The following is a 26,419-nucleotide window of genomic DNA, read 5'->3' as shown; positions in this document are numbered from 1 at the left end:
GGGAAATGGCAAGGAAGAAAGACACCGAAGCCATGAGCAGAGGGTGCATTTGCCTGAGCCACAGCCATGGGACTCCACAAAGGAAAGAAAGAGGGAGGAGGACTGTCACATCCAGATTATCAGGAAGGGGATTACACTCAGTGGGAAGTGGAAAAAGGAATTCAGCAGCAGCATAACCATAGCAGCCTTGGGCTGTTAGAGACTTCACCAGTGATGTGACTGGAGCAACTGTGTTAGTGTATGACTGGCTCTGCCTTGTAAGACGTTGAAAGACTCACACATGGAGTGGAATGGAAAAAAAAAAAAGATCTATCTATATGTTGCCTACAAGTGATTCACCTTGGATCTAATGACACATGCAGACCAAAAGTGAAGGGATGGAAAAACATTTACCATGCAAGTAAAAATGAAAAAAAAAAAAGCTGCGGTAGCAATACTTACACCAGACAAAATAGACTTTAAAACAAAGACTGTATGAGAGACAAAGGCATTACATAATGATAAAGGGATCAACCCAACAAGGGGATATAACAATTGTAAATACCTATGCGCTCAATACTGGAGCACCTAAATATATAAAGCAAATGTTAACAGACAGAGAGAGAAATTTATGGTAATATAATAATAGTAAGGGTCTTTTAATACCCCACTTACATCAATGGATAGAGCATCCAGGCAGAAAATCAGTGTCTTTGAATGACACATTAGACCAAATGGACATATGTACAGAACATTCCATCCAAAAACAAAAGAACATACATTCTTTTCAAGTGCACATGAAACATCCTCCAGAAGAGATCACATGTTAGGCCACAAAACAAGTCTCAATAAACTTAAGAATACTGAAATCATACCACACATCTTTTCTGACCACAATGGTATGAAACTAGAAATCAATAAGAAGAAAAAAAAAACTGGAAAAAAACACAAAACACGTGGAAGCTAAATAACATGATAGTAAACCACCAGTGGGTCAACAAAGCAATCAAAGAAGAAATTAAAAAAGAGATAAATGAAAATTAAAACACAATAGTCTAGTCCAAATTTTAGAAATGCAGCGAAAGCAATTCAAAGAGGCAAATACAGTGATACAGGACCACCTCAAGAAACAAAAAAGTCCTCAAACAATCTAACCTTACACCTAAAGCAACTAGGAAAAAAAAAGTAAACAAGCCCAGGGTGAGTAGAAAGAAATAATAAAGATCAGAGAATGAACAAATAAAATAGAGACTAAAAAAACAATAGAAAAGGTCAACGAAACCAAGAGCTGGTTCTTTGAAAAGATACACAGAATTGATAAAACCTTTAGCCAGACCAATCGAGGGAAAAAGAAAAAGGACCCAAATAAAATTAGAAACAACAGAAAAGTAACAACTGACACCATAAAAATTCAAAAGATTATAAGAGAATAGTACAAAAAAGTATATGCCAACAAACTGGACAACCTAGAAAAAAATGGATAAATTCCTATAAACAGTCTTCCAAAGCTCAATCAGAAAAATAGAAAATCCGAACAGACCGATCACTGATAACAAAATTTAATTGGTAATAAAAAAAACTACCAAAAGATAAAAGTCCAGGACCAGATGGGTTCACAGGTGAATTCTATAAAACACTGAAAGAAGAGTTGATACCTATTTTCCTGAAATTATTCAAAAAAATAGAAGGGAAAGCTTCCAAATATGTTTAATGAGGCCAGTATTACCCTGATACGAAAACCAAAAATAAAACAACAAAAAAAGAAAACTATAGGCCAATATCCCTGATGAACATAGATACAAAAATCCTCAACATAATATTAGCAAACCACATTTAATACTACATTAAAAGGGTCATTCACCATGATCATGTGGGATTTATTCTGGGGATGCAAGGACAATTCAATAACTGCCAATCAATCAATGTGATACACCACATTAAGAAAATGAAGGATAAAAATCATATGATCACCTCACAGATGCCAGAAAAAGCATTTGACAAAACTCAACATCCATTCATGATAAAAACTCTCAACAAAATGGGTTTAGAGGGAACATACCTCAACATAATAAAGACCATAAATTACAAACCCACAGCTACTCAGTGGGGAAAAACTGAGAACTGTTCCCCTAAGATCAGCAATAAGACAAGGATGTCCACCCTTGCCACTTTTATTCAACATAGTACTGGAAGTCTAGCCACGGCAATCAGACAAGAAATAAAATGCATCCATATTGGGGCGCTTGGGTGACTCAATCAGTTAAGCATCCCACTCTTGATTTCAGCTCAGGTCATGATCTCAGGGCCCTGGGTTCAAGCCCTATGTCAGGCTCCTGCCCAGCGGGGAGTCTGCTTGAAATTCTCTCTCTCTCCCTGTCCCTCTGTCTTTCTCCCTGTTCTCTCTCTCTCTAAAATAAACAATCTTTTTAAAAATGCATCTGTATTGGTAAAGACGAAGTTAGACTGTCACTATTTGCAGATGACATGATACTATATATAGAAAACCCCAAAGACTCCACCAAAAATCTATTAAAAGTAATCAATGAATTCAGGAAAGTTGCAGGATACAAAATTAATACCCAGTTATTGGTATTAATCAGGACTAATTGGGTATTAATAACACAGTAGCAGAAGGAGAAATAAAGAAAACAATCACACTTACAATTGTACCAAAAAGGATAAAATACTTAGAAATAAACCGAACCAAAGAGGTGAAAGACCTGTACGCTGAAAACTATAAAACACTAATGAAAGAAACTGAAGACACAAGCAAATGGAAAGATATCCCATGTTCATGGATTGCAAGAATTACTATTGTTACAATGTCCCACACTACCCAAAGCAATCTACAGACGCAATGCAATCCTTATCAAAATACCAACAGCATTTTTCACAGAACTAGAATAATAATAAATAATAATAAAGATTGCTGAAGCAATCTTGAGAAAGAAGAACAAAGCTGGAGTTATCACAATCCCAGATTTTAAGATATACTATAAAGCTGCAGTAATCAAAACAGCATGGTATGGGCACAAAAAGTAGTCACATAGATCAACAGAACAGAATAGACCCCAGAAATAAATCCACGATTATATGGTCAACCAATCTATGACAAAGGAGGCAAGAATATTTAATGGGAAAAAGACAGTCTCTTCAAGAAATGGTGTTGGGAAAACTGGACAGTGACATGCAGAAGAATGAAACTGGACTGTTTTCTTGCACCATACACAAAAATAAACTCAAAATAGATTAGAGACCTAAATGTGAGACCTGAAACCATAAAAATCCTTGAAGAGAGCACAGGCACTAATTTCTCTGACATGGGCAATAACAACATTTTTCTAGACATGTCTCCTAAGGCAAGCAAAAGCAAAATAAACACACACAAGCAGGGACACACACACAAAGAAGCACAAAAATAAACTATTGGAATTATATCAAAATAAAAAGCTTCTGCACAGTGAAGGAAACTATCAACAAAAAGAAAAGGCAATCTACTGAATGGGAGAAGATATTTGCAAATGATATATCTGGCAAAAGGTTAGTATCTAGAATGTATAAAGAACTTACATAACTCAACACCAAAAAACCCAAACAATCCAATTAGAAAATGGGGAGAGGACTTGAATAGACATGTTTCCAAAGAAGACATACAGAAGGCCAACAGGCATATGAAAAGATACTCAACATCACTAATCATCAGGAAAATGCAAAGCAAAACCACAATGAGATAGCACCTCATACCTGTCAAAATGGCTAAAATAAAAAAGACAAGAAATAACAAGTGTTGTTGAGTATGTAGAGAAAAAGAAACCCTTGTAAACTGTTGAGAATGTAAATTGGCGCAGCCACTATGCAAAACAATGTGGAAGTTCTTCAAAAATTAAAAATAGAAATACTATATGAATAAGTAGCTTCACTACTGGGTATTGACCCAGTAGAAACAAAAACACTAATTCAAGAAAATATATGCACCCCTATGTTTCTTGCAGAATTATTTACAATATGCAAGATATGGAAGCAAGCGAAGCGTCCACCAGTGGATGAATGGGTAAGGAAGATGTGGTCTATACATATACTATGCAGCCATAAGAAAGGATGAAATTGTATGATTTGTGACAACACGGGTGGACCTAGAGGGTGTTATGTGAAGTGAAATAAGACGGACTTAGAAAAACAAATACCGTATGATTTCATTCATATGTGGAATCTAAAAAAATAAGTGAATAAACCAACCAACATAAAGCAGAATCACACCTATAAATACGGAGAACAAAGTGATGGTTGCCAGAGGGTTGGAGGGAGGGATGGGCAAAACAGATGAAGGAGAGTGGGAGACACGGGCTTCCAGTTATGGAATGAATAAATCAGGGAATATAAGGCACAACATAAAGTCAGTGGTCACATAAGAGGGTTGTACGGTGATAGATGATAGCTACGCTTGTGGTGAGCAAAGTGTAATGTACAGACTTGTCAAATCACCTGAAATTATGTAACATTGGGTGTCACCTATACTCAGAAAAAAATAAAAGACCCTAAGAGGCGAAAATGCAGTAGGTCCCATAGGTCATCTGTTATGCGTTGGGTTGGAGGGGATGGGGTCAAGGATATGGCATGCTTGGTGATGAAGATAATACTCCTTTCGTATGTTCAAAACGCCTTCCTCACAGATTCACATACAGACTTTCTAGAATTTCAATGTCATCATCTTAAGCAATCTACGGTTAGGGCTAGACGGTGTAAACAACCCTTTAAACACACCCCTCCACACACAGAGCCCCATCTGTGATACACGCATTCATTCGAACACACATGCACAAACACACACAAACATTTACAGGGACACACACACACACACACACACACACACACACACACACACACACAGCTAAATGGTGGCATAGGAGAGCTAGTTTTACCACTCTCCTTAATTTCCACCTATTCTGATTCCATCATCTCTTTCATTTGTCATCTATTCCACAGGCATAGACATGCTCCCAATCATAGGCAAGTGCAACTTCAAGCCACCCTCAATCCAACCACATTGCCACCCTAAGACATTCCTTTATGGAAATTCTGGGTGTCTCCACTGTGCTTTCACTTTGCTAGCAGGAGGGTGTCACACACTTTCAACTCTTACTTAGTTTTTTCTACCAAGGGGAAGAAAGCATGGTTTCCTGCCTGTTTGTTTATGCCAGCCTGCCTCATCGCTCTGGTAGACAAGAATGATGTTCACTGGGTGTCACTAATTGCCAGCTACGAAGTCCTACATGATTAATGTTAGTCACTTTCTTTACCATAGTCCAGCATTCTTCTATAACAAAAAAATACACTCCACCAAGCATATTGCTATCTACACTATGGAGACCCTACCTCCATATGGCATGTGATTTTATTCAGATTAATGACTCCTTAAAATACCATTTTTACCCAGAACAATTCCCACTTTCAATTTTTTTTCTTCTCCCAAAATTTTCATAAGCTCCACATGACACTTTGCAAATGGTTTGCCCATTCTCAGAGAAAGTTTTCCATAGCACTAACCTACATGGATCCTGTAACTGAGCAACTCTAGGGTAATACTGAGAACTTTCCTGTTGCCTAGCGGTGTCTAGGAGCTGATTTTGTTTTTTCTTTACCCAGACGCTGCCAACTTCAGAGCTAATCCTCCAGCTGTCCTGTCGTATGAATGAATGGGGTCACACATTCTCCCAGAGCGCCACTGGGCTAATCTGGGCAATAACGCTCTCCACAGCTGTCTTTGAGAAGCATGAAGCTCTAGGAAGAATAAAAAGAGCTTGTCAGACAAATGAGTGGTTATAACCCCAGAGAGTCATGATAGCAGCACAAATACCGCCACCATGGCACCCGAGTGAGACAAGGTCCCAGGATCTTCCCAGGACCTCACAGAGATTGCGCCTCCAAGGAGCAGAGTTAGGACCGTCTTTCTTCTCCCAACCTGATTTAAAAAAAAAAATTCCTAACCAGACAACCGTTTTAACTCAGGCTGCCAACCTTGACCTGTTCATGGACCAGTTCCAAAATGTGTGATTTGATAACTCTCCAAAATAAGAATCTGAGCCACTATACAGGGTTGGGGAATAGTGAGGTCCAAGCGTCCTCCCCTTCATGTCTGAAGCTCATTAAGGCAATGCACAGTATGGAACTCTCTCAATGGCTCCAGTATCTAAAGGAAATCATTTTTGCCATTGACTCCCTGTGTGATACTGACATGTCACTTAAGCCTTCCTGTGCCTCAACAGTCTCATCTTTAAAGAGGCTGAACTCTTTTCAGTCTCAGAGACAAGGACAGAAGCTGGACAGGAGTCCATGGGCCGCTTACCTACTGGGTAAGCAATGACCCCATCTCAACAATACGACCATTTTACTAGCTTGGATGCACTGCCTCTTCCCTGCCCCACTCCCTCTGCCCCATTCAGCCCTTGTTTTTTCTATTTCCTGGGCTTATGCAACAGTTCCTGTGTGGTCTCTGTGCCTCCAACCCAGAGATTCTCAATCAGGGAGCAATTTTGTTCCCCAGGGGACACATGACAATACCTGGAGACATTTCTGGTTATCAAGATAGGTGGGGTACTACGGGCATCTACTGGGTAAAAGCCAAGGATGCTGCTAAACATCCTACAATGCTCAGGACAGTCCCCAACAAAAAATTATCCAGCTTAAAATGTCAATGGTGCTGATGTTGAAAAACTCTGCACCAGCCACACCTGCCTCGAATCTGCCCTCTCTACACCACAAATGATTAAAACACAATTCCATTCAGGTCATTTCCATGCCTGAAATCCTCTAGTGCCTCCCAAAGTGCCCTTAGGTTAAAGTCTAACCTCTCCAGGCAAGTCATGGAGACCCATGATGATCTGGTCCTTTCTTAACTTTGCTTTGCCTTTCACTTTCTCCCCCTGACCTTTCTTCCCCAAAGCCATACCAGCAACCAACGCAGGTAGACCAGACCACTCACAACTCACTCTGCCTATCAGTCTCACCCACGCATTCTTTGGCCTACCAATTTTACGTCAGACACTCTAATCAGACTAAAGGGGAACAAGGCACTCTCCAGGTAGCTTAAAGCACTGATATGTCATGAGGCACACAGAAAAGTGAGCACATTTTCAATTAGCAGGGCCAGAACCTACTCATCACCCCTGCGATTTCACTGCTGTCTCCCCAACAGGCTGTGAGCCTTCAGGAAGACTGTGTCTACATCTTTGTAGGCCACAGCAACCTGCACACACTAAGTGTGGTCTACCAATTGTATCAGTTGTACTTGTCACAGATGTTGAATTAAGGAATGAATGAATTCCTAGCTTCTTTCAATTTCGCTCTGGCTCAGGCATAAAAACATTAAAATATCAAAATACAAAAATGAAACTAAATTCATCACACTGTATGTGCCAAGAAAGGCAGTTCATCCACAAAGGTGGAGATATCTTTGTTTAAAGCTGTGGTCTCGGCCTCTCTTTTATATACCTTTATATACCAGAGAAATACAAATCTATAAAATAAGTATTTATCCCTACGGATTGTCTAAATCCCATTGCCTGATACTCAAAGACAAGACACTCGGAGCAGAATTGGACTCTAAAATAGTAACAGAGATATGATGGTATCAAGAACACTGGAGGAGATGATGCTAAGTGAAATAAGTCAAGCAGAGAAAGTCAATGATCATATGGTTTCACTTATTTGTGGAACATAAGGGACAGCATGGAGGACACTAGGAGAAGGAAGGGAAAAATGAAGGGGGGAATTGGAGGGAGAAAGGAACCATGAGAGACTATGGACTCAGAAACAAACTGGGGTTCTAGAGGGGAGGGGGTGGGGGGATGGGTTAGCCCGGTGAAGGGTATTAAGGTGGGCACGTACTGCATGGAGCACTGGGTGTTATACACAAACATTGAATCATGAAACACTACATCAAAAACTAATGATGTACTGTATGGTGATTAACATAACATAACATAAAAAAAAAAAAAGACAGAGCTAGGTTCACTGTGGGAGTCATAACTCTGAATTTAACGGGACTTAAAATGATTTTGCTCTTTCTCTAGACTGAAAAGGTCATTCCATCTACTGGACACTTAACAATACTGTCGTTTTTACTTCTTTTCCTTTTAAGTTGATTCTATATCCTGGAGATTGATAGGATTTGCCCGAGCTTCAAAACCCACAAGATGTCCCACAAGGGGACTGCCTAATAAAAAAAAAGTTTTATTAGACATTTATGGAGCCATTTTTGACTTTTTAAGAGCGTAACCTATCAGTTTGACTTTATAGCTGGTGAAAGAATTTAATATTCTTCTTTAAAGTAACTGGAAAAATTGAAAAGGTGGCTTATGGATTCTTATCACATATCATGAAAATTTTTATTTTTATTGCAGTTAATTATAACGTATGTGTCTCTTGTCCACAGCGTTCGTGTTAAAGCCAAGCTTAGGATTTAGCAGTGGAACCTCATTATAGAAAATGAAGCAAAATGGCTTTTAATTGAATGGGGTAAAGGGTCCAGGGAAAAGCTTGCCCAGTTCCCTGTTTCATCCTGGGGGATGACTCGTAGGGCCAGAGTGGCCTGACTTCCATATTCCTCATGGAATTTTTGTTCCCATCTAGGTTTCCATCTTTGCAGACAAGACACAGTCACAACTCCAGGCTTGGGTTGTTCCTTTTCCCTTCCTCTTCTCCATTCAACCTTGGGGGAAACAGGATCTCCAGAGAAAGGGATTTGTATTAAACCAAATATTCCAGGTATAGGAGCATGTAGAGGTCAAGGGCATATCATGGCGCCTATTGATTATTCTGAGTTAAAGCTACTCAGAGGGTGCTGGAATATGTAGACAAGCAACATGGACCCAGAGACCCTTGGGCTAAGAAAACTAACTTAGCATGGAATTTACAGAGTTGGTTGCTAAGACCAAGAACACAGGCCATGAGTATACCAAGACCATTCTCATTGTCATCATCCTGTGGCTCAGCTGGGGATAAGGATGTCTCCCGAGGCCCCACCTTTCCTATTTTGCAATGCTTTCCTTCCACCCATGGAATCTGGGGCATCTAAGCTCTCCGGTTCTCCTCCTAACCATTAAACTTCCTTTCAGGAAAAGATTTACTAAAATTATTTATACTTCAGTGTGAGGTAGTTGCCGCTACTTCTCCCAAGGGTATGTGCATCCCAAGCCATATTCTCATTACAGGCTGAAGAGTTTTCCCCAATGGATGGGATTCGTGAATTGAAGCTGCAGGTGAAGGAGATCTTTTGAGGACAGAGAGATCTGCCCTCTTGAAACTGCCCAGTATCCAAATTTTAAATGATGAAACCAAAGTCACCTAAGGAAAAGCATGTTATGTTTGTGTTCAGGGTTCCAATATCTTTTTTTGAGTGCATTTTAAAAATATACCTTGATAACTCATGTGTGAGATTTGCCTCATGAAGTGTCTCCAGCAAGCAGTGTGGGGAGATTCTTCCCTGAAGTAAGTAAAATCCTTAAAAGCAAAAATAGCCTAGATGCACATATAGTACAGTCCTTAAAAATACAACTTTTGGACTGAGATGGACTGTATATATTTTAGCTTGTATCAAAACTATCAGAGAAAGGCCTATGGAAAAGGGAATATAAGTATGAAGAAACACTGAGGCAGAACAGAATGACCAGTTAAAGACACTTTATACTGGAGAATTCTTTACAACCACTAATTTAATTATAATAAAAACTTACCATTCAGCAAAGCTTTCTACAGTGATGGAAATGTTCTTGGTCTGACCTTTCCATGATGGTAGCCATTAGCCTCATGTGGCTATTACTTATTGGAAATGCAGCTAATGTGTCTAGAACTGAATTTTTAACTTTAATAAATTTAAACTTAGTTTTAAATAGCCATACATTGTGAGGGGCTACCATGCTGGACAGTGGGGGGGGGGGTCTAACAGCATTACTGCTTTAACATGTAATTTTTAGGACTACTTTGTATCCATGGCCTTTCTCCAGGAGAAACTGATAGAACTCTCAAAACAATGAAGTCTTCCAGCCACAAACAGCTTATTTACTAGAAACATCTTATGACTCATTCCATCCCCCCACCCCAACCATTACCAAGGTACCCAGGACTGGTGCCTCACTCATCACTTCAGGGTAAGCCTGCAATGCCAGCTTCTGGAAGGAATGGTACTTACCCTCACCCAACGGAAGCTCCTCTTCTTGCTCACTGGGGGAAGGCAGCAGGGGCTGCAGGGGTTCCATGTTAATGATGAGCTGTTTGTTCAAGGAGTAGGAACTGCGGCTCTGAGTCATGTTGGCTCTGAAAACAGACACAAACCAGAGGGAATTGGTTTCCATTGCGAACGCCAGCCCCTCTATCTCGGTTGGCTACCCAAGTTGGGAACTGTCTCTAGACTTCCACAGTGGATGAAGCCAGGGGTAAAGGCAACATAACACTTAAGATATACAGCCCTCTTGATCCTTAAGGTTCTGACAAAATGTCCATGTGTCCTAATGCAACACAGTGAACAAAAACCTATTTCCCCATACGTCACCAGACTGAGGCATACTAGGCAACGACACAGATATGGGAGGCAGGTGTCACTAGATATGCAGAAAAGTGAATGAAGGGAATGGCTCAAAGCAATTTAACAAGCACCAAAAAAAACAAAACAAAACAAAAAAAAAAACCCGAAAACATAACCTGGTCAGACAGCTTTGAGCTACCTCGCTGTTGCTGGATGTCCAATATTTAATATCTCTGTTTAAGACTCCCATTCAAATTCACACCCCTATCACCAGCCAGCCACAGAAGCTCTGCTTCTGAAGGCAGCATACACGTGTCGTTGGCTGCGAAAGGCAGCAGATGGCAAGGAAAATGTACAAGCATCTCATCAAGACTATTGGCTGACAGCGAGAAGCCCATTACACTCCCTGCTGCAGGGAGACAAGCTGTCTGCCCTGAAAGACATGGAGGTGAGGCACCTCTAGTGGGTGTTTCAGCACCCTTCCCCTCCTCATGTTTCCTGTCAAAACCCAAACCAACCTACACTTCAAAGATGGTGTCAAATGTCTCCTAACCCTTTGATGCCCCCTTGGATGACCCCCATGACACATTTTCATTCATTCTCTCTCTCTCCCCTCACACTACCCTCCCTTCTTTCACATCTCATGGCATTTGACACCTCTGTCTCTCTGTCTTTACTGGTGTACTAATCAGCCCCACCTTGACAAGCACTTTAAGGGCAGAGACTGATCTATCCATTCTGGTGTGCCTTGCAGCACCTCCCTAGGTATCTTATTAAGGGCTGCTCGCATTTGAAATTGAAGCAAATGGAATGCAATCCTGGCTTGACATAAGTTGCCATTTCAGATTGACATGGGTGTTCCCCAGGTTGGTTACAGAGTTGTCTTTTAGCCTGGGCATTTCTGTTTGGCATGGGACAGCACATTTATTTGCAGCTGATATGCATGCATTGGATGGTGTGCCTTGTTCCAGTGAGCCACGGTCCTTGCATGAATTAACTCACTCTCTAGAACTATGATTTTCAGACTTTTTTGACGGAGACCCACATTAAGAAATGCATTTTATGTCATTTCTCTGTACACACAAGGGGAGGCACAAAAGTAAAGCAAATGTTTCATGCAACAACAGTAATTCTTGTTATATGTGATTCACTTTCTTTTTCCCCATTCTATTTCATTTTGTTTGAAGTGCTGGTCTATTTTCATTTCATGACTCATTAATGTGCTACAACCACAGTTGGAAAAGTACGCATCCCATGGAGGAGACTGATGGCCAAGGGTCCTCCGGGAACTCTAAGGAGGGGCACCTGACCCTGCTGTGGGGGGAAGGGAGAGCCAGGAAGGACCTCTCAGGGGAGGTGATGCCTGTGGTATGTCCTGGCAAGCACGGTGGAGTTGACAAGGAAAGAAATGGAGACAGCGTTTCCTTTCAGATGCAAGGAAGGACGGGGGGAGGGAGAAGGAAGATTCCTCATTTTTTGAGTTTTCATGGGATTTCCTCTGGCCCTGTGGCCTTCATGACTGTGATTCTAGCTCTGCAAAGCACATGTTGCCATGTCTGTGTGAACCATGGAGCTTTCTGACCTCAGAAAAGCCCATTTTCCACGTTGCACCAACTGAATCTCTCTGCCCCACCTCTGGCCACCCATGCCCCGTGACTGGCAGCAGTTCCGTCCACCAGAAATGACTGCATATCATCAAGGAGGGCCTGTAATGAGCCTTTATGTAGGATCTTGCTCCACACCAGCCCCCCCTCCCAACACTCTTCACTTGGAGTTATAAAGCATCCTACCACCTGCCCGCCTCCACCGCCAACACTACAATGTCTGGCCAATTTCCCGGTGCTGGGACAGGCTGAGCTCACCAAGCGTTACCTCACAGGTGTGAACCTGCTGGGCACTGGCTGGTCAGGAGGATGCTGACTCAGCGCCCATGCCCACAGGCTCCTGTTGCCACATTGTGGCAGAGGCCTATGGCTAGGATCAAGGGGGTTTAGGGTCTGCTTAGAGTTAGGCGAGATGAACCACACAGTCGATTACAACCCTGAAACTCTCCAGTTCTATGATTCAGAGGGGAACACTGCCTCCTGATAAGTACAACACTCAGATAAACCCAAGGGTGGATACAGCTAGAGTTCCCCTGGAGCACAAAGAATCCGGGGCTTGAGAGCTTGGTGCTGGGTACTGGGACAGCCAGAGGGTAAGATTAATCAAAACTAGAATCAAAATGCATGTCTCAAACCCTCTCTGTACCAACCCCTGTAGACTACAGGTTACCTTTTCATACCTCTCTCCTTGCAACCTTTTTAAATGTGCCAGCTGATCCCAGCTTCATTTAAAGCAAGAGCCCACCATTACAGTTACACTACCAATAAATATGCCAGAATTTGATGGCTCCTTTTTTAGTTTACAGGTTTATATACTTGACCGTGTTTGTTTTTCTCAGTGTACCTGTGAGACAGGCAAGAAAAAAATACCATGTTCACAGATGAGGACACTGAGACTCAGTGAAGTTACAGAACTTGACTAAAGATACTTAAGATAAGCAGACTCAGATCATATAATTCTCAACCAGTGCTCCTGCTCTGCTCTCCACTGCCTTCCTGCACTTTCTGCATGATTTATCCTATAGTGTCCCAGGGAGGACTCTGTTCACTACTGCTAATGTCCTGCTCTCTGGCTATATGAGGGTCCACTGTGTCAGGTGGTCTTCTAGAAGACGTGCCAACCCCCCAGTCAGCTCCCACCCTGCCCTTCCACCTGAGCTCCTGATGTAACAGCTTCTCTGGCTGGAGTCTCCCCAAGCCAGGCAAGGGCCTGTGCCATGTTTCCCATTCTCAGAATCTACCCATCAATGGATTCTGCAAAATGCCTGACCCATTTTGTACTCAGCACAGAACAGTTTTCCAAAGAAACAGTCACTGGGAATTCTACTGAGGTAAAAAGGTTTTCTTTGGAAACTGCAAGGACATTCTAAGATTGGCTTCAAAAACTGATGGCATAATATAGAGCAACTAACACATGGCTCGTGGAATTCTGCACCAGTCCTTGCAGTGAAGCAAGTGCTGTTGGCCTGTCATCAAAACTCCATCTGAAGAAGCTTTAATGAGGACAGGTCTGTTAAATTCTAGCTTCCCATTTTTGGATGAGAGACAGGAAGAATATCATCACTTCATATTTGCATGGCACTTTCTAATTTTTAAAGCACTTTATTTTTATGCCCATAACAAAATCTAGAAGTTGGGCAAAGTAATATTCTGAATCTCATTTTATAGATGAGTAAACCGATGATCAGAGAAGTTAAGAGACTTACCCAAGACCATACAGCTTGTAAGCAACACACCCAAGATTAGACCACACACAGCTTGTAAGCAACACAACCAAGTTCATGGCCCCTCGAATGGTGCTCGTTTTAGGTCCAAATGTTGCCTCTGGGTGTCCCCCAGTGGTGGCTGCTGAGCCCAGGTGGCTCATACAGCCAGCCCTAGGCTCACCAAGCTGCAGCCTCTTGCTTCGCGGGGCCCCTGGCATGGATGGGTGATTCCCAGGCCAGGAGGGATTTGCTTGGGGATCTTGTCATCAGCAAAGATCAGTGAGCTATCATGAGAGTTAGCTTTTTCTCTTTTTGAAAAAAAAGAAAAATCCCAAGACAGTGTTCTCAATCTGTCTGTGTTGTCTCATTCTAAACACACACACCTCAGCAAAAGTAGTAGTCCATGAACTTGCCATCCTTTGAAGAGTACACTCTCAAGTGTGAGGAAAGACAACTAACTGAAGCCTTAGAGTGCTCATCTCTAAAACACAGCCAGAGAGAGAGTTCATTACTATACTCTCACTTTTGACAGCCACATCAAAGAAGCCAAAATAATTCAAAAATAATTGTTTAAGAGAAAAAATGTCCTACCACGCAACTGGCCACCGGAAAGAAATAAGAATTTGCGACTGCAAGTGGTACGTCTCCATGGCTCTGGAAGCACTATTGCCTCCTGGGAGGTCAAGGTCCCCAGGGCAGCACCTTGGACAGATCTCAGGTCTCAGAAAATTGCAGGCCTGCTGCCGTCACTTCACACCCCAGGTTCATAGGTTCATTCAACAACTACGTGCTGACCTCTACTATATGCCAAGTGCTGGGTTAGGTGTTGAGTGATACACGGATGACCAAACAGACACAAGCCTTTTCCTCCCACAGCTTGCTTTGCATCATTACTTTAAACAAATTCTTCCTTATATTGTCAGGGATTTGAGAGATAATGCCAAAAAGCTGAGGACCAGAGAGGTGTCCTGAGCATATGGACTCAATAGGCTTTCATATACACATAAAAAGGGTCAGTGGAAGGGGAAGAAATAGCATGTGAACCAGTGTGTCAAGGGTCTATAGGTCCTTGTGTGCAGTTACATCCCTGGGGGATTTTAGAAGGTTCCAGAAAAAGGAAACTATAAATGGACTGATGCCTCATTTCCCATCCCCTCTAGTGGTTCGGTCCATTCAGGAAAAGATTCTCACCATGGCCACTCTTCTCCCCTCACTCCCACAGCCTGGTTACTCAAAGTGTAGTCCATGAACCCACCACATGGCCACCACCTGGGAGCTCATTAGAAATGCCAGATTCATGAATCGGAATCTGATTTTAACAAGATCCATAGGTGATCCCTGTCCAAGTTAAAGTTTGAGAAGCCCTGATCTAGGAATCCTTGATTCCCATAAATTAAGCAAACTTCGATTGAAAAAAGAAATACTTTCTCTAATTATTTTCGATCTCACTAACCATCTATATATGATAACTATGGGATTCTTGGAAAGTCTTGCGTATTGGGAATATGAGTCTCTGAAAGCATTTTGTTAAAAACGGTTTCCTTCTTTGTGTTTGTGCTGTCAGGAGAACTCCCCAGCATCAAGTATTTCTTTCTTTCTTTTTTTTTTTTTTTAAGATCAAACACTCACACTTCATGTTAGAAGACTAAAACCCAAGCATATCCCTTGGGGTGGTCCTGCCTCCCAGCTTCTAAGAGAATGCCAGAGGGTTTCTGGATGGCAAAGGCTACAAAGAAAAGAACACAGGCTTAGGTCTGCCACAAAAAAAAATTATGACTTTAGATAAATCTTTTAACTTCTCCGAGACCCACGTTCCCTTGTCTATAAAATAGAAGCATCAAATTAGGTGATCCTTAAGGTCATTTCTGGCCCAGAGTCTAGGAAAGTTCAAATGATACATCTTATTTCCTCTTTTTCATTTCTGCCACACCGAGTAACCACAATTTGTGGTAGAAGAGGGACTGTAAAGACTATTTTAAAAATAAGTAAATACAAATAAAAGACTAGCGTTATCAAGAGGTAGGTTAGAAGATTTTCACAGTTCTGCCGCGGTGCTCCAGCTTCCCTAGCCCTATAGCTTTCTCCTGCTTTGAGAAGCAGGAAAGACCACTTCTGCAGACGTGCACATGACAGCTTCTCACTGGGTCACCCAAACCAGGAATGAATTGTTCTCTGTACACATCTGCATGGGATCCTGTGCCAACTATAGTCTTGCTCTCCTGTGTGGGAGAGAAGTGCTGTCTGAATGCTGGGCCAGGCTGGCTCAGCCACTCTTCCAAGAGACCCAACAACCCAGGGAATAAGGTAAGAGGCACCCAGCTCACGGGGTCATGCTGGAAACAGAGGAGACTGGGCAAACATGAGCATAAGGGAGATTCCTCCATGTCCACAGAAGGGGAAGGAAGGAACAGGTGCCAACAAGTGTGTGAGAACCTCCTAAAAAAACATAACTTAGGATGATCTTGCCTTCAAAAAGGAGAACGTCATGATAATGTTCAGCTTTAGATAGTTAGCATGTTTGAGGTTTAGGGTGTGCAATGATCTGTCTCATGGTGATATAAAGTCCAACATGACCAAGAGAATATTTCATTCTCAGAATGGCATATGCTGCCACGTTATGAAAATGTGTCCTCTTGAACCACTAATGACTAAGTTCCTCATTCCTCTGAATGACCTTTGGGAGTGAGGAGCCCCGGGAGAGACGAGCACCGCCTGCCTTCCTCGTGTGAAATAGTCTAACATAAGTCGGGCCAGTGGGTACTGGCCACATCTGATGAACAGAGAGCAGTTCTAAGAGGGCAGGACGACAGACTCGGCCAGGAGATGACACCACTGTGCCTCACACACACTGTTCATGTGACACTCCGGGCCCAATCAAGCCAATGACTCCCCACAGAGCAAGCAACTCAAAACGGAGTCGGACCGCACTCACACCACAGCCCTGTCAAGTCTGTCCCTGGGAAATTCCAGGACAGCAAAAGTGCCGTGGCCTGGAAACAGATGTACCCACACTGACACAGGTACAGGCACGTGGTGCCCTTACACCCTCTCCTGTTATAGAGAATTTGGCAAAGCAAGCTTGAAAACCTTCTGTCCATCCCTGAAGGCTCCCAGAGCCCCCGAGACCACCCCACTTACCTGTGCACTTCCGGAGGCTCCCTCTGGATTTTGGAGCTGGCCTCTACCACCTCTTTGGCAACTTTACCGCTGCAAAAGAAAAACACATCTGTGCACACACACTCACAGGAGAAGGGGAGGGATGTGCTCGTGTATTTTTTTTTTTTAACTTCACAATGGTCTGATCCGCTCTAGAAATCCATACCTTCTCTTCCTCCATCAGAAAAGTTACTATGGAATCTGAGGGGGGCCCATGAGTGTCAGACATGAGTGGACTGGAAAGGGAGGACCAAAACAGGCGTACAAGCCAAAGCGCACCGATTTATAAGCAGAATATTCAAAAAGTAAATGAGTGCCCCCACCCTAACCCACCAACAAAATGGAACCACAGGTACCCACCTATATCGAAATCTACTTCCTTTAAAAAATATCTTGCTGCTTGACACCGTCTTGATCTGACTGGATTTCGCATACCTTGAAGAAGCAGCAAAACAGAGGTGGTAGTTAGATTGTCAAGTCTGAGTGAGACATGCTATAAAGTGTGAGGACTGGATATTTTTGACAATAAGAAATAGATGCTACTGGAGGACTGCACGTGTGCACACACACCTGAAGGAAAGTTTCACCAAAAAATACTTTCCCTATGTGTATTACTTTCTGCTATCTCTTTTCTTTCTTTCTTTTTTTTTTAAAGTAGGCTCCATGCACAGCGTGGGGCTTGAACTCAAGACCTGGAGTTCGAGAGTCACGTGCTCTACCAACTGAGCCAGCCAGGCGCCCCTCTTTCTGTTCTTCCTAAATCCTGGTGATGGCCCACCCATTTCATTTCAGAATCCATTACTGGATCACGACCTGCAGGCAACGGTGATGATCAAAAGGATTCTTTCCCAATTTCCACTTGAAAGATACAGAGAAGACGGATTGTGTCACATGGTGTCAAGTTCCAGGTCACTGGGTGGGGGGCGGGGGGGCGGGATGGGCACTTTCACACCTGTGCCTGAAACAATGCTGCAGCAGAACACAGCTTCCCGGTGACACAGGTCACTCACCAAGTCATAAAGAAGACACCTACTGTGTACTGCCCAAAAGAGACCACGGGGCTCATGTCACCAGGGACATGGTCACTGGCTTGAGTATTCTCCAATGAGGTCACTATGAGCCAGTGCCCTTTAAAGGAAGCCAGGCTGGGAGATGACTAAGACACACGCGGAACAAGAAGCCCAACCAAACACTGATTCAGCAGCTCTAAGCACACCTATAACCATGAACAAAACCACAGCACTCTGGAAAACAACAAAAATGTGGGCTCTGTGCAGGCCACACACAGGGCACTAAATTGCTGTGACAGCTGAGAATGCCTCTCGGCAATCACTTTAAGCCTCGTGCAACTAAACCCAGGTTCGAAAGAATGGCCTCCAAGAATTCAGGACCATTTAAAATATTGAGAGTCCCAAAATCTTAATAGAAAACACACACAGAACAATATGCTGTATAGAATTCTGAGTGAAGACGAGCATATAGCTAGGGCTCTGGGGTTAGAGGTTTCTGTGCGGGCAGCAATCCCGAACGCTAGGCATCTCAGAAGCCTTGGTTCCTTTGTTCGAGCAATTGTTAACCAAATGCTGAGCCTGGTCCACACACCCCCGCTAGGTTCAGGGAAGACACACGGCCTCTGCATTCATGGAGTGTAAGGTCTAGAAGGGAAATGGATATTAATCTAAAAACCAGACACATAAGTGAATAACTATAAATTGTGCCGGGGGCCATGAAGGAAAAGATGCAATGAGAGCATTCGAGGGGGAGACGAATCCAGCCTGGGGGCCATGGGTCTGAGATCCAGGGACAGGAAGGCGTTAACCGGGCAGCTGGTGGGCAGTGTTCTGGGCGGAAGGCTCAGTAGGCATAAAGCCCGGAGAGCTGGAGCACTGGAGGAACTAAAAAGATCTGATGTGCATTTCCCCGTGTTATTATTATTGTAATTACACGCCCACACACATACATTTTCCCCCCTAATTTAGCACAGCCTGACCTTAAGCTGTCCTAGTTAAGGATTTTGGCCTTTGTCCTCAGAACCATGAAAAGCCAGAGGCACACTCTTTTGCAAAGAAGCCCCTTCTCCCTTTCCACTTCCACAAATGGCCTGAGCCAACAGAGAAGAGCACTGGGGACAAATGAGGAGCAGGGAGAATGAGACAGGAGTGGGGGGGGGGGGGTCCAGGTTAGGGGAGGGGAAGGATTGCATTCCAAGGCAGGGCCTAGAGAAGGTGGCATGGGAGCCCTTAAGGATGAGTGGGAGCATATGAGATCCACGCCTGGGAGGATCCTGCCCCCTGGGACAGGCAGTGCGGACTGCTGGCCAGAGCTGGGCTACAGATCACATGCAGTCAAGAGGATAAAAATCCCCAGCAAGCCACGCCAACATGGGACAGGAGTCCCACGGTGCCCTCCTCCTCCAGCGAGGACACGCCTGCTCCCGGGGCACCTGCCCCTGCCACCACCCGCCCCCCCCACACACACCCAGGGAGCTGTGAGCCTAACACGTTATCTACAGAAGCCTGAGAAAAGGGCGGTCTTCATCAACTCCCCACCTTCTTGGCAGGGTGTTGCTCCCAGGCCTCAGAGGTAGGAGGCAGAGAAACCTTTAAAGAAGCTTCTGTCTTTAAGGGCACCTGGGTGAGTGTCTGCCTTCGGCTCGGGTCATGGTCCCAGGGTCATGGGATCGAGCCCCGCATAGGGCTCTCTGCTCCGTGGGGAGCCTGTTTCTCCCTCTCCCTCTGCCCCTCCTTGTGCACGCATGTGAGCACTCTCTCTCTGTCAAATAAATAAATAAAATCTTAAAAAAAAAAGAAGCTTCTGTCTTTAAAATGTTGGTTATTACTGTTCTAGGTTCTAAAGATCCTTGGGACAAAGTAGTCTGCTAAGAAGATAAAGAGCCTTAACTGCAGTTTTTAACCCATGAAAGTAATTGTGCCAACCATTGTGCCAACTATACCTCAATAAAAACATTAATTAATGAAAAAGGAAAAAGAGCCTTAATTGGGGTTTTCAAATGCAACTCTGTGCCCAGGTTATAGAAGATACCAGAAGCCCAAAGAGGTGTGGCAAGCCCAGCTGGTGTAGGGAGCCTCTTGTGGGGAGAGGAGGCAGCTCTGCTTTCCACTGGTTGAGCCTCAGCTCTGCTCTTCCAGGCCCTCAGAGGGGTCCACTGCCTCTTACGATGGAGCCGCCTCTTGGTGGGAGGCCTCAGGTGCGTTGCCACCACCCAAACCCTCAGAAGACACATTTTGCAGAGAAAGTGAATAGCCTGCCTGCTCAGGATGGGAGGCGTGGAAACACCATTGCCTTCTTTCTGGCAGCTGATTGCCCATAATGAACATTCGTGTCATGTCGTTTGCTCAGAGACACTCTCCCAAGAGCATGACCACCAGTCCCCCACCCTTCCAAATGTGCAGGTAGACGCCCCATCATGTTTGGGTTGAGAGCTTTAGCGGACTTTTCACCCGGAAGTTTATTCGGAGAGCTTGAACAACCCTGGGAAATCGGAAGCACAAGAGGATGGAGGGAGATGGTGAGGGGAAAAGGAAGGTGGCCGGGTGATAGGACACACCTCCAGTTGTTCCCACACCTGGCCATATGCCAGCAGCATCTGGAATAAGGGTTAAAACACCAGTGTCCAGGCTCCGTCACTGGAGATTTTCATCCAGCAGGTCTGCCGGGGGTCCAGGAGTTGGTGTTTTTATCAAACACCCCAACGTCATTCCAAGGCAGCCCACTTGCCCCTGAGAACCTCTGAGTCCCCAAATTCTTTTTTTTTTTTTAAGATTTTATTTATTTGAGAGAGAGAATGAGAGAGAGAGAATACATGAGGGGGGGAAGGTCAGAGGGAGAAGCAGACTCCCTGCTGAGCAGGGAGCCCGATGCGGGACTCGATCCCGGGACTCCAGGATCATGACCTGAGCCGAAGGCAGTCGCTTAACCAACTGAGCCACCCAGGCGCCCTCCCCAAATTCTTCTTGAACGACCCAAGAGGTGGTGTTTTACCTGGAAGAGCAGAGACCCAAGGCTCCTACCTGCTCTTGGTCCTGTGACCTTGGTCAAGTCATGTAGCTTTTCCCAGCCTTCCTTTCTCCATGAGTTTTTTAAGTGGGGGAGGGTATTACAATACTTAATTCATAGTGTTCTGAGGAGCGTTCAATAAGATCAAGTTATCTGAAAGCACCTGTTCATTATATAAGTTTCCTGCCCTCCCTAATATCACTCTCAAAATCTCTCCACTGACTTCTCACTCTCGAGCCACCAAAGCCAGGCCTCTGGGTCATGGAGATTCTGGGGGAATGATTTCAAACCCTCTGACAGACAACGAGAGGACCTGTTTGCTCTAACTAGCTGATGTGCTCCGGTGCTCAGTTTCCCAGTCTCTCACACCAACAATGAGCCCGGAGCAAACGTCTGCCCAATGCAGGCAATGAATGCACCACCTAGCTGAACAGCAAACCTCTCCCCTCCAGCCTTCTTCCCCACCTGCCCTCTCCCCACTGCCACCTCCAACTCCCCATCAAAATCCCCTCATGGAAGCTACAGAAGAATCTTCTCGAACTCTTCTTGAATATCTGATGGGCCATGTACCATCCAAAGCATCTCAAACACATTAATTCATTTTATCCTCACAGCTCTCTCCTAGGAGGAAGCAATCCACCTTTTTACGTGAGGAAACTGAGGCACAGAGGGGTTAAGTCACTGAATCATGGTAACAGGATAGAACTGGGGCAACTGGGCTGCAAATCCAGGCCTGTATTTTTTTAAAATAATGCGTTAGCTACACAGTTTCTCAGACTTCAAAGAGCATCATATTCACCCAGCACATGTCTCAAAACACAAGTTTCTGGTTCAGTAAGTCTGGGGTGGAACCCAAGAATCTGCATTTCCAGCAAGTTCCCAGGAGATGCTGACGCTGGTCAAAGGACGCTACTTTGAGAATCACTGTATTAAAGCATTTAACCTTAGCCTGCGTGTGAGCACCACCTGGGAAAGATTTATTTCTACCAATATCTAGCTCTGTCATCCCAGATTCTGATTTTTTTTAAATGACAAAGTTATTGAGATATAATCCACATACCAAAAAGTTCACCCTTTAGATTGCACACTTCAGTAGTCTTAAATGTAATTTACAAAATTTTGTTTAAAAATGAGAAAACATGTTCATCTCACCCAGGAAGAACCAACCTCCCATTATCCCCCTCATCTCCTCCACTCCCAATCTTAGACAAGGACAAATCTATTCTCTGTCTCTCTAGATTTCTCTATTCTCGACATTTCATACAAAAGGAATCATACAATATGTGGCCTTTTGTGTCTGGCTTCTTTCTACTTAGCATAATGTCCACAGCTTGTTATTTTTTGAAAAGCTCTCCCAGGTGGTTCAAATGTGCAGTCAGCGAGCGCTGAGAACCATTGGTTTGGAACCTTGGTACTCAAAGTGTGGACAATGGGCCTGCAGCACAGCCTCACCAGGGATCTTATTAAAAATATGGACTCTGGGGGATGCCTGGGTGGCTCAGTTGGTTAAGCATCAGGCTCTTGATTTCAGCTCAGGTCATGATCCTGGGGTCGTGTGGTCGAACCCCACATCACACTCAACAGGGAGTCTGCTTGAGATGCTCTCTCTCTCCCTCTACTCCAACCCCTGCTTGCACACTCTCACTCTCTCAAATAAATCTTAAAAAAAAAGGGGGGTGGGGAATATGGACTCTGATGCCCCATCCCAATCTCCTGAATCATACTCCACATTCTCTCAGGATCTCCGGGTCATTCAGGTGCTCACTGAGGTGTGCGAGGCTCTCATGTAGGGAGCTCTCAGGGTCCTTACCTACTGAATATAAAGCCGTTTCTCTGACAAAATGCATACCAGACTCTGGGTAAGACATTTCTTAGAGACTGCCTTTGTGCCCTGCAAACAATTCCATACAAACTTGGGGACAAAGAGCATCATTTGAGCCTCTACATTGTCCCCAGTACCCAGCACAGTGTATGGCATAAAGCAGGTGTGACAGACTCATTGAATGGAAACTCCCCAAGCCACTGAACTCTTCAGTGACTCCATGCACTTCCAGGGAACCTGTACTCTCGGGGTGGTGGCGCCTAGAAACCACATGGCATATGGGAAACTCTGAAATGGTGACTTGTCTGTGTCGGGGATTCCCTGGGGTTTTGGAGCAGGAGGGAAAATCAGAGTTTCTGCACTGGGCTCCATTCCCAGGCAGCAGATCTCAGAACAAAGGCTTTCAAACCTGATCGTGGTCCTGGGCCAGTGGACGACCAACTGCACGTTCATGTCTTAAAAGCACACTAGGGAATTCCTAGGCATCAGCCACCAGGCCTCCCTGTTCCCATGGCAGGTGAAGTAGAAAAAGGAGCAAACCACTCCCAACTCAGGAAACAAAATCAGGACCTTGCTCTGCCAGCTGAAACCATTACAACGCAGCACCAGTGGGACAGCACTCACCCCTGAGCTTAACAGAATCAGAACCCTTCAGAGTCAAAGGGATGGGGCTCTGAAATCAACGGGCACTCAAAAACCTTTTGTCATTAGTGGAGGGGGGTATAGTCATGGTCGCTGCGGCACAACTAAGCACTCCCCAGCAGGTATTACACTTTACGGATGAAAAACAAAGTTGGAGCTCAGAGTTCAAGTGCTTTGTTCCAGGCCACACTGCTAGGAAGCGACAGAGTCAAGACTCAAAGCCAAGCCTTTCACCTCCAAGGTCCATGCTCGTGAACACTAGGCCACAGTGAGGCAAACAAACCACGCCCAAGGCCCTGTCCCCTCCGTTCTGTAGATGAGAAGGCTGAGGCCAGACTTGTCCAAGGTCACACAGCCCGGTCAGAACAGGTGGTATCTTTCCTTCTCCGTAAGGAACAGGGATGGTTATTAGATCAACGAAGGAACAAAAGGGTCCAAGAAAACTCAGATCGGTATAAATATTAGGGATCAGGGGTCTTCATGAGAGAGACGGGGTAGCCTGACCTAACCAAAGCAGAGGCGCAAGGACTCGGTCACCTCTGTACAGAAGGTCCCCAATATATGATGGTTCAATTTACAGTATGTTTAACTTAGGATGGGTTTATCAGAGTGTAACCCCATTGTAAGTCAAGGAAGATCTGTTCAGTGCCACAGGTGCTGACCACTAAACCCTCCTGGTCTTCGGAAGCATCCACAGAAGACTGGGAAGGATTCCTCTGATATGCCCAGTTGGCCCATATGATGACAGGATTATCACACTGACCTCTTTACTAGGTGCCAGCTATGGTGCATACCCTAAAATATGCAAAACAAGTTCCCTGGTTCCTAGGTTTTTCTCCTTCTTCCCCCTCCTTTCAATTCTGCTTTTGTCTTTGACTCTAGCAATCAACTGACTCCCTCACACGCTAAAACAATGTGTGTGCAAAAGAATGAATTAATGTCCTAAGTTATTCTTTGATGGAGATCCTATGAGTTCACCTAAAGGATCTTCAAAGCCATGCTAAACTCCTCCCAAGAAGGGCTGACTGAGAAGCCTCCAAAAGGTCTGTCCACTGGGTGTTCTCCTCTCCTACTCCCGCCCCTTCCACCATCTGTGGTCAGCAGCATCAACCACACCCTTCGCTTCTCTACTGCCTCTTTCATGATGGCTGAGCCCTCTGTCTGGCCCCAAGAGCTCCTGGCCCCTCCTCTCCTCCCTGTCTACTCCATGTACCCTCCACTCCAGCCTTGTGTGGCTGCTCATCTTCCCCAATATCTTCCACTTTCCTGCCTTGGTCTCTTACCCAGAATGTCCTTCCTCCATCTGAAGGGGACTTCTACCTCCTGGCTCCCCCAGCAGCAAGACTCACCCCTCCTCTGGGGTGCCCTCCAGCATTTTATTTGTACTTCCCTTTTGGTGTCTACCATGAAGTACAAATCTCTTGAGGATAGGAACCATGCCTTATCAATTGATCCAGGAAATATTTTTTGAATGCCTGGGGTCTTTGGCAAATCAAAAGATAAATAGAACTTAGTTCCTACCTTCAGAGAGATCTGATCCAGTATAGATATGTACATAAAAACCTACAATAAAATAGGTCATGATCTATCTTGTTTTGCTTTGTTTCAAAACTCCATCTACCAGCTCCCTCATTTGTGAGAAAACACTCATTCAAAATGACTAATTAATGGTCTCTAAATGATCCCTTGACAAGAACCAGATGATTTCATTAAAGGAGGAACAGAAGACTTCCAAAAGCTTAGGCTCCAAAAAATAGTTTGTCAGTTTCTCAAAAAATTAAGTATAGAGTTACCCAATGACCCCAAAACTCCACTCCTAGGTATAAACCTAACAGAACTGTCCACAGAAAAACTTTTATATGAATATTCATAGCAGCATTATTCATAATAGCTAAAAAGAGGGAACAATCCCAATATCCATCGACTGATGAATGGATAAACAAAATGTGGTCTACCCAAACATTGGATCATTATTCAGTCATGGAAAGAAACGAAGTACTGATGCTGCTACCACATGATAAACCTTGAAAACATGACCTTAAGTGAAAGAAGCCAGGCACAAAAGACAACATAGTTTACGTTTCTGTCTATATAAAATGTCCAGAACGACGGGTGAATCCATAAACATAGGAAGTAAGCCGTGGTTGCCAAGGTCTGGGAACGGGGCGGGGGGAATGGGGAGTGACTGTTAATGGATGCAAGGTTTCTTTTGGAGGGGATAAAAATGTTCTGGAATTGGATAGCAGTGACGGTTGCATGACTTTGTGAATTATTCTAAAAACTACTGAATGTATACTTTAAAGGGGTGATTTTTATGGTATATGATCTCAATTTTTCAAATAATTAAAAACAACAGCAAAATACATGCAGGCCTCAACTAGACGCAGAGCATCAAACTCTCTGCATCTCCCTCTCTCAGCTCTCATGGGCATGGACAGGCCTGGACATGATTTCAGAGGCAGTCAGGTACCCTTATATACCAGTTCCCAAATACCCGATAGGACCCACTGATGTCTTGAAGTGAGGATGGTTGTGGGAAGGTCTTTTGATACATATCTTCACTCACAGCATTTTGGAGGTCATCTCATCCAAGGGCTTTCAAACTATACTCCTAATGGGATCTGCCCGGAACAGAGAGTTCTCCCAGGACACAAGACTCTCAATGCTAAGCCTGAAGAAGGCCGGGCAAATGCAGACAACTGGTCACCCGAGCTCCTGAGAAGCAGTGAGCAACAGGTGAAGGGTCTCGAGTCCCCAGTGCCAGCTCTGATCCTCGCCAACAACCACAGCTCCTCTATTTTTATCTCTTTACTTACTAGGCTTTGCCTACACTTCTATTTGAGGAAAAGAGTTCTGTGAATAAAAAAGGATTTGAAAAAGATTGTCCGAACCTGATCCATTCTGATCCTTGTCAGCTAAAGCCCAGGAGGTTCAGAGACTCAGCATTTTCAGAGACTAGAGTCTAATGAGCATG

General features: G+C 44.2%; 1 protein-coding gene across 3 annotated transcripts in view; it reads right to left on the bottom strand.

The window, feature by feature from the left end:
- FRMD3 (FERM domain containing 3) overlaps positions 1-26,419 on the bottom strand; it is a 299,838-nt gene that overhangs the window by 46,396 nt on the left and 227,023 nt on the right. For all 3 annotated transcript variants that reach the window (XM_027616659.2, XM_027616657.2, XM_027616658.2), the window contains exons 11-13: positions 17,325-17,399; positions 16,947-17,015; positions 10,166-10,290 (exon numbers count right to left, since the gene is read on the bottom strand). In XM_027616659.2, the coding sequence (XP_027472460.2) occupies positions 10,166-10,290; positions 16,947-17,015; positions 17,325-17,399 (269 nt within the window). The remainder of the gene's footprint in view (positions 1-10,165; positions 10,291-16,946; positions 17,016-17,324; positions 17,400-26,419) is intronic.

The sequence above is a fragment of the Zalophus californianus genome, chromosome 13 (assembly GCF_009762305.2).
Source record: "Zalophus californianus isolate mZalCal1 chromosome 13, mZalCal1.pri.v2, whole genome shotgun sequence".
Lineage (NCBI taxonomy): Eukaryota > Metazoa > Chordata > Mammalia > Carnivora > Otariidae > Zalophus > Zalophus californianus.
This window is presented reverse-complemented; position numbering and strand designations above follow the sequence as displayed.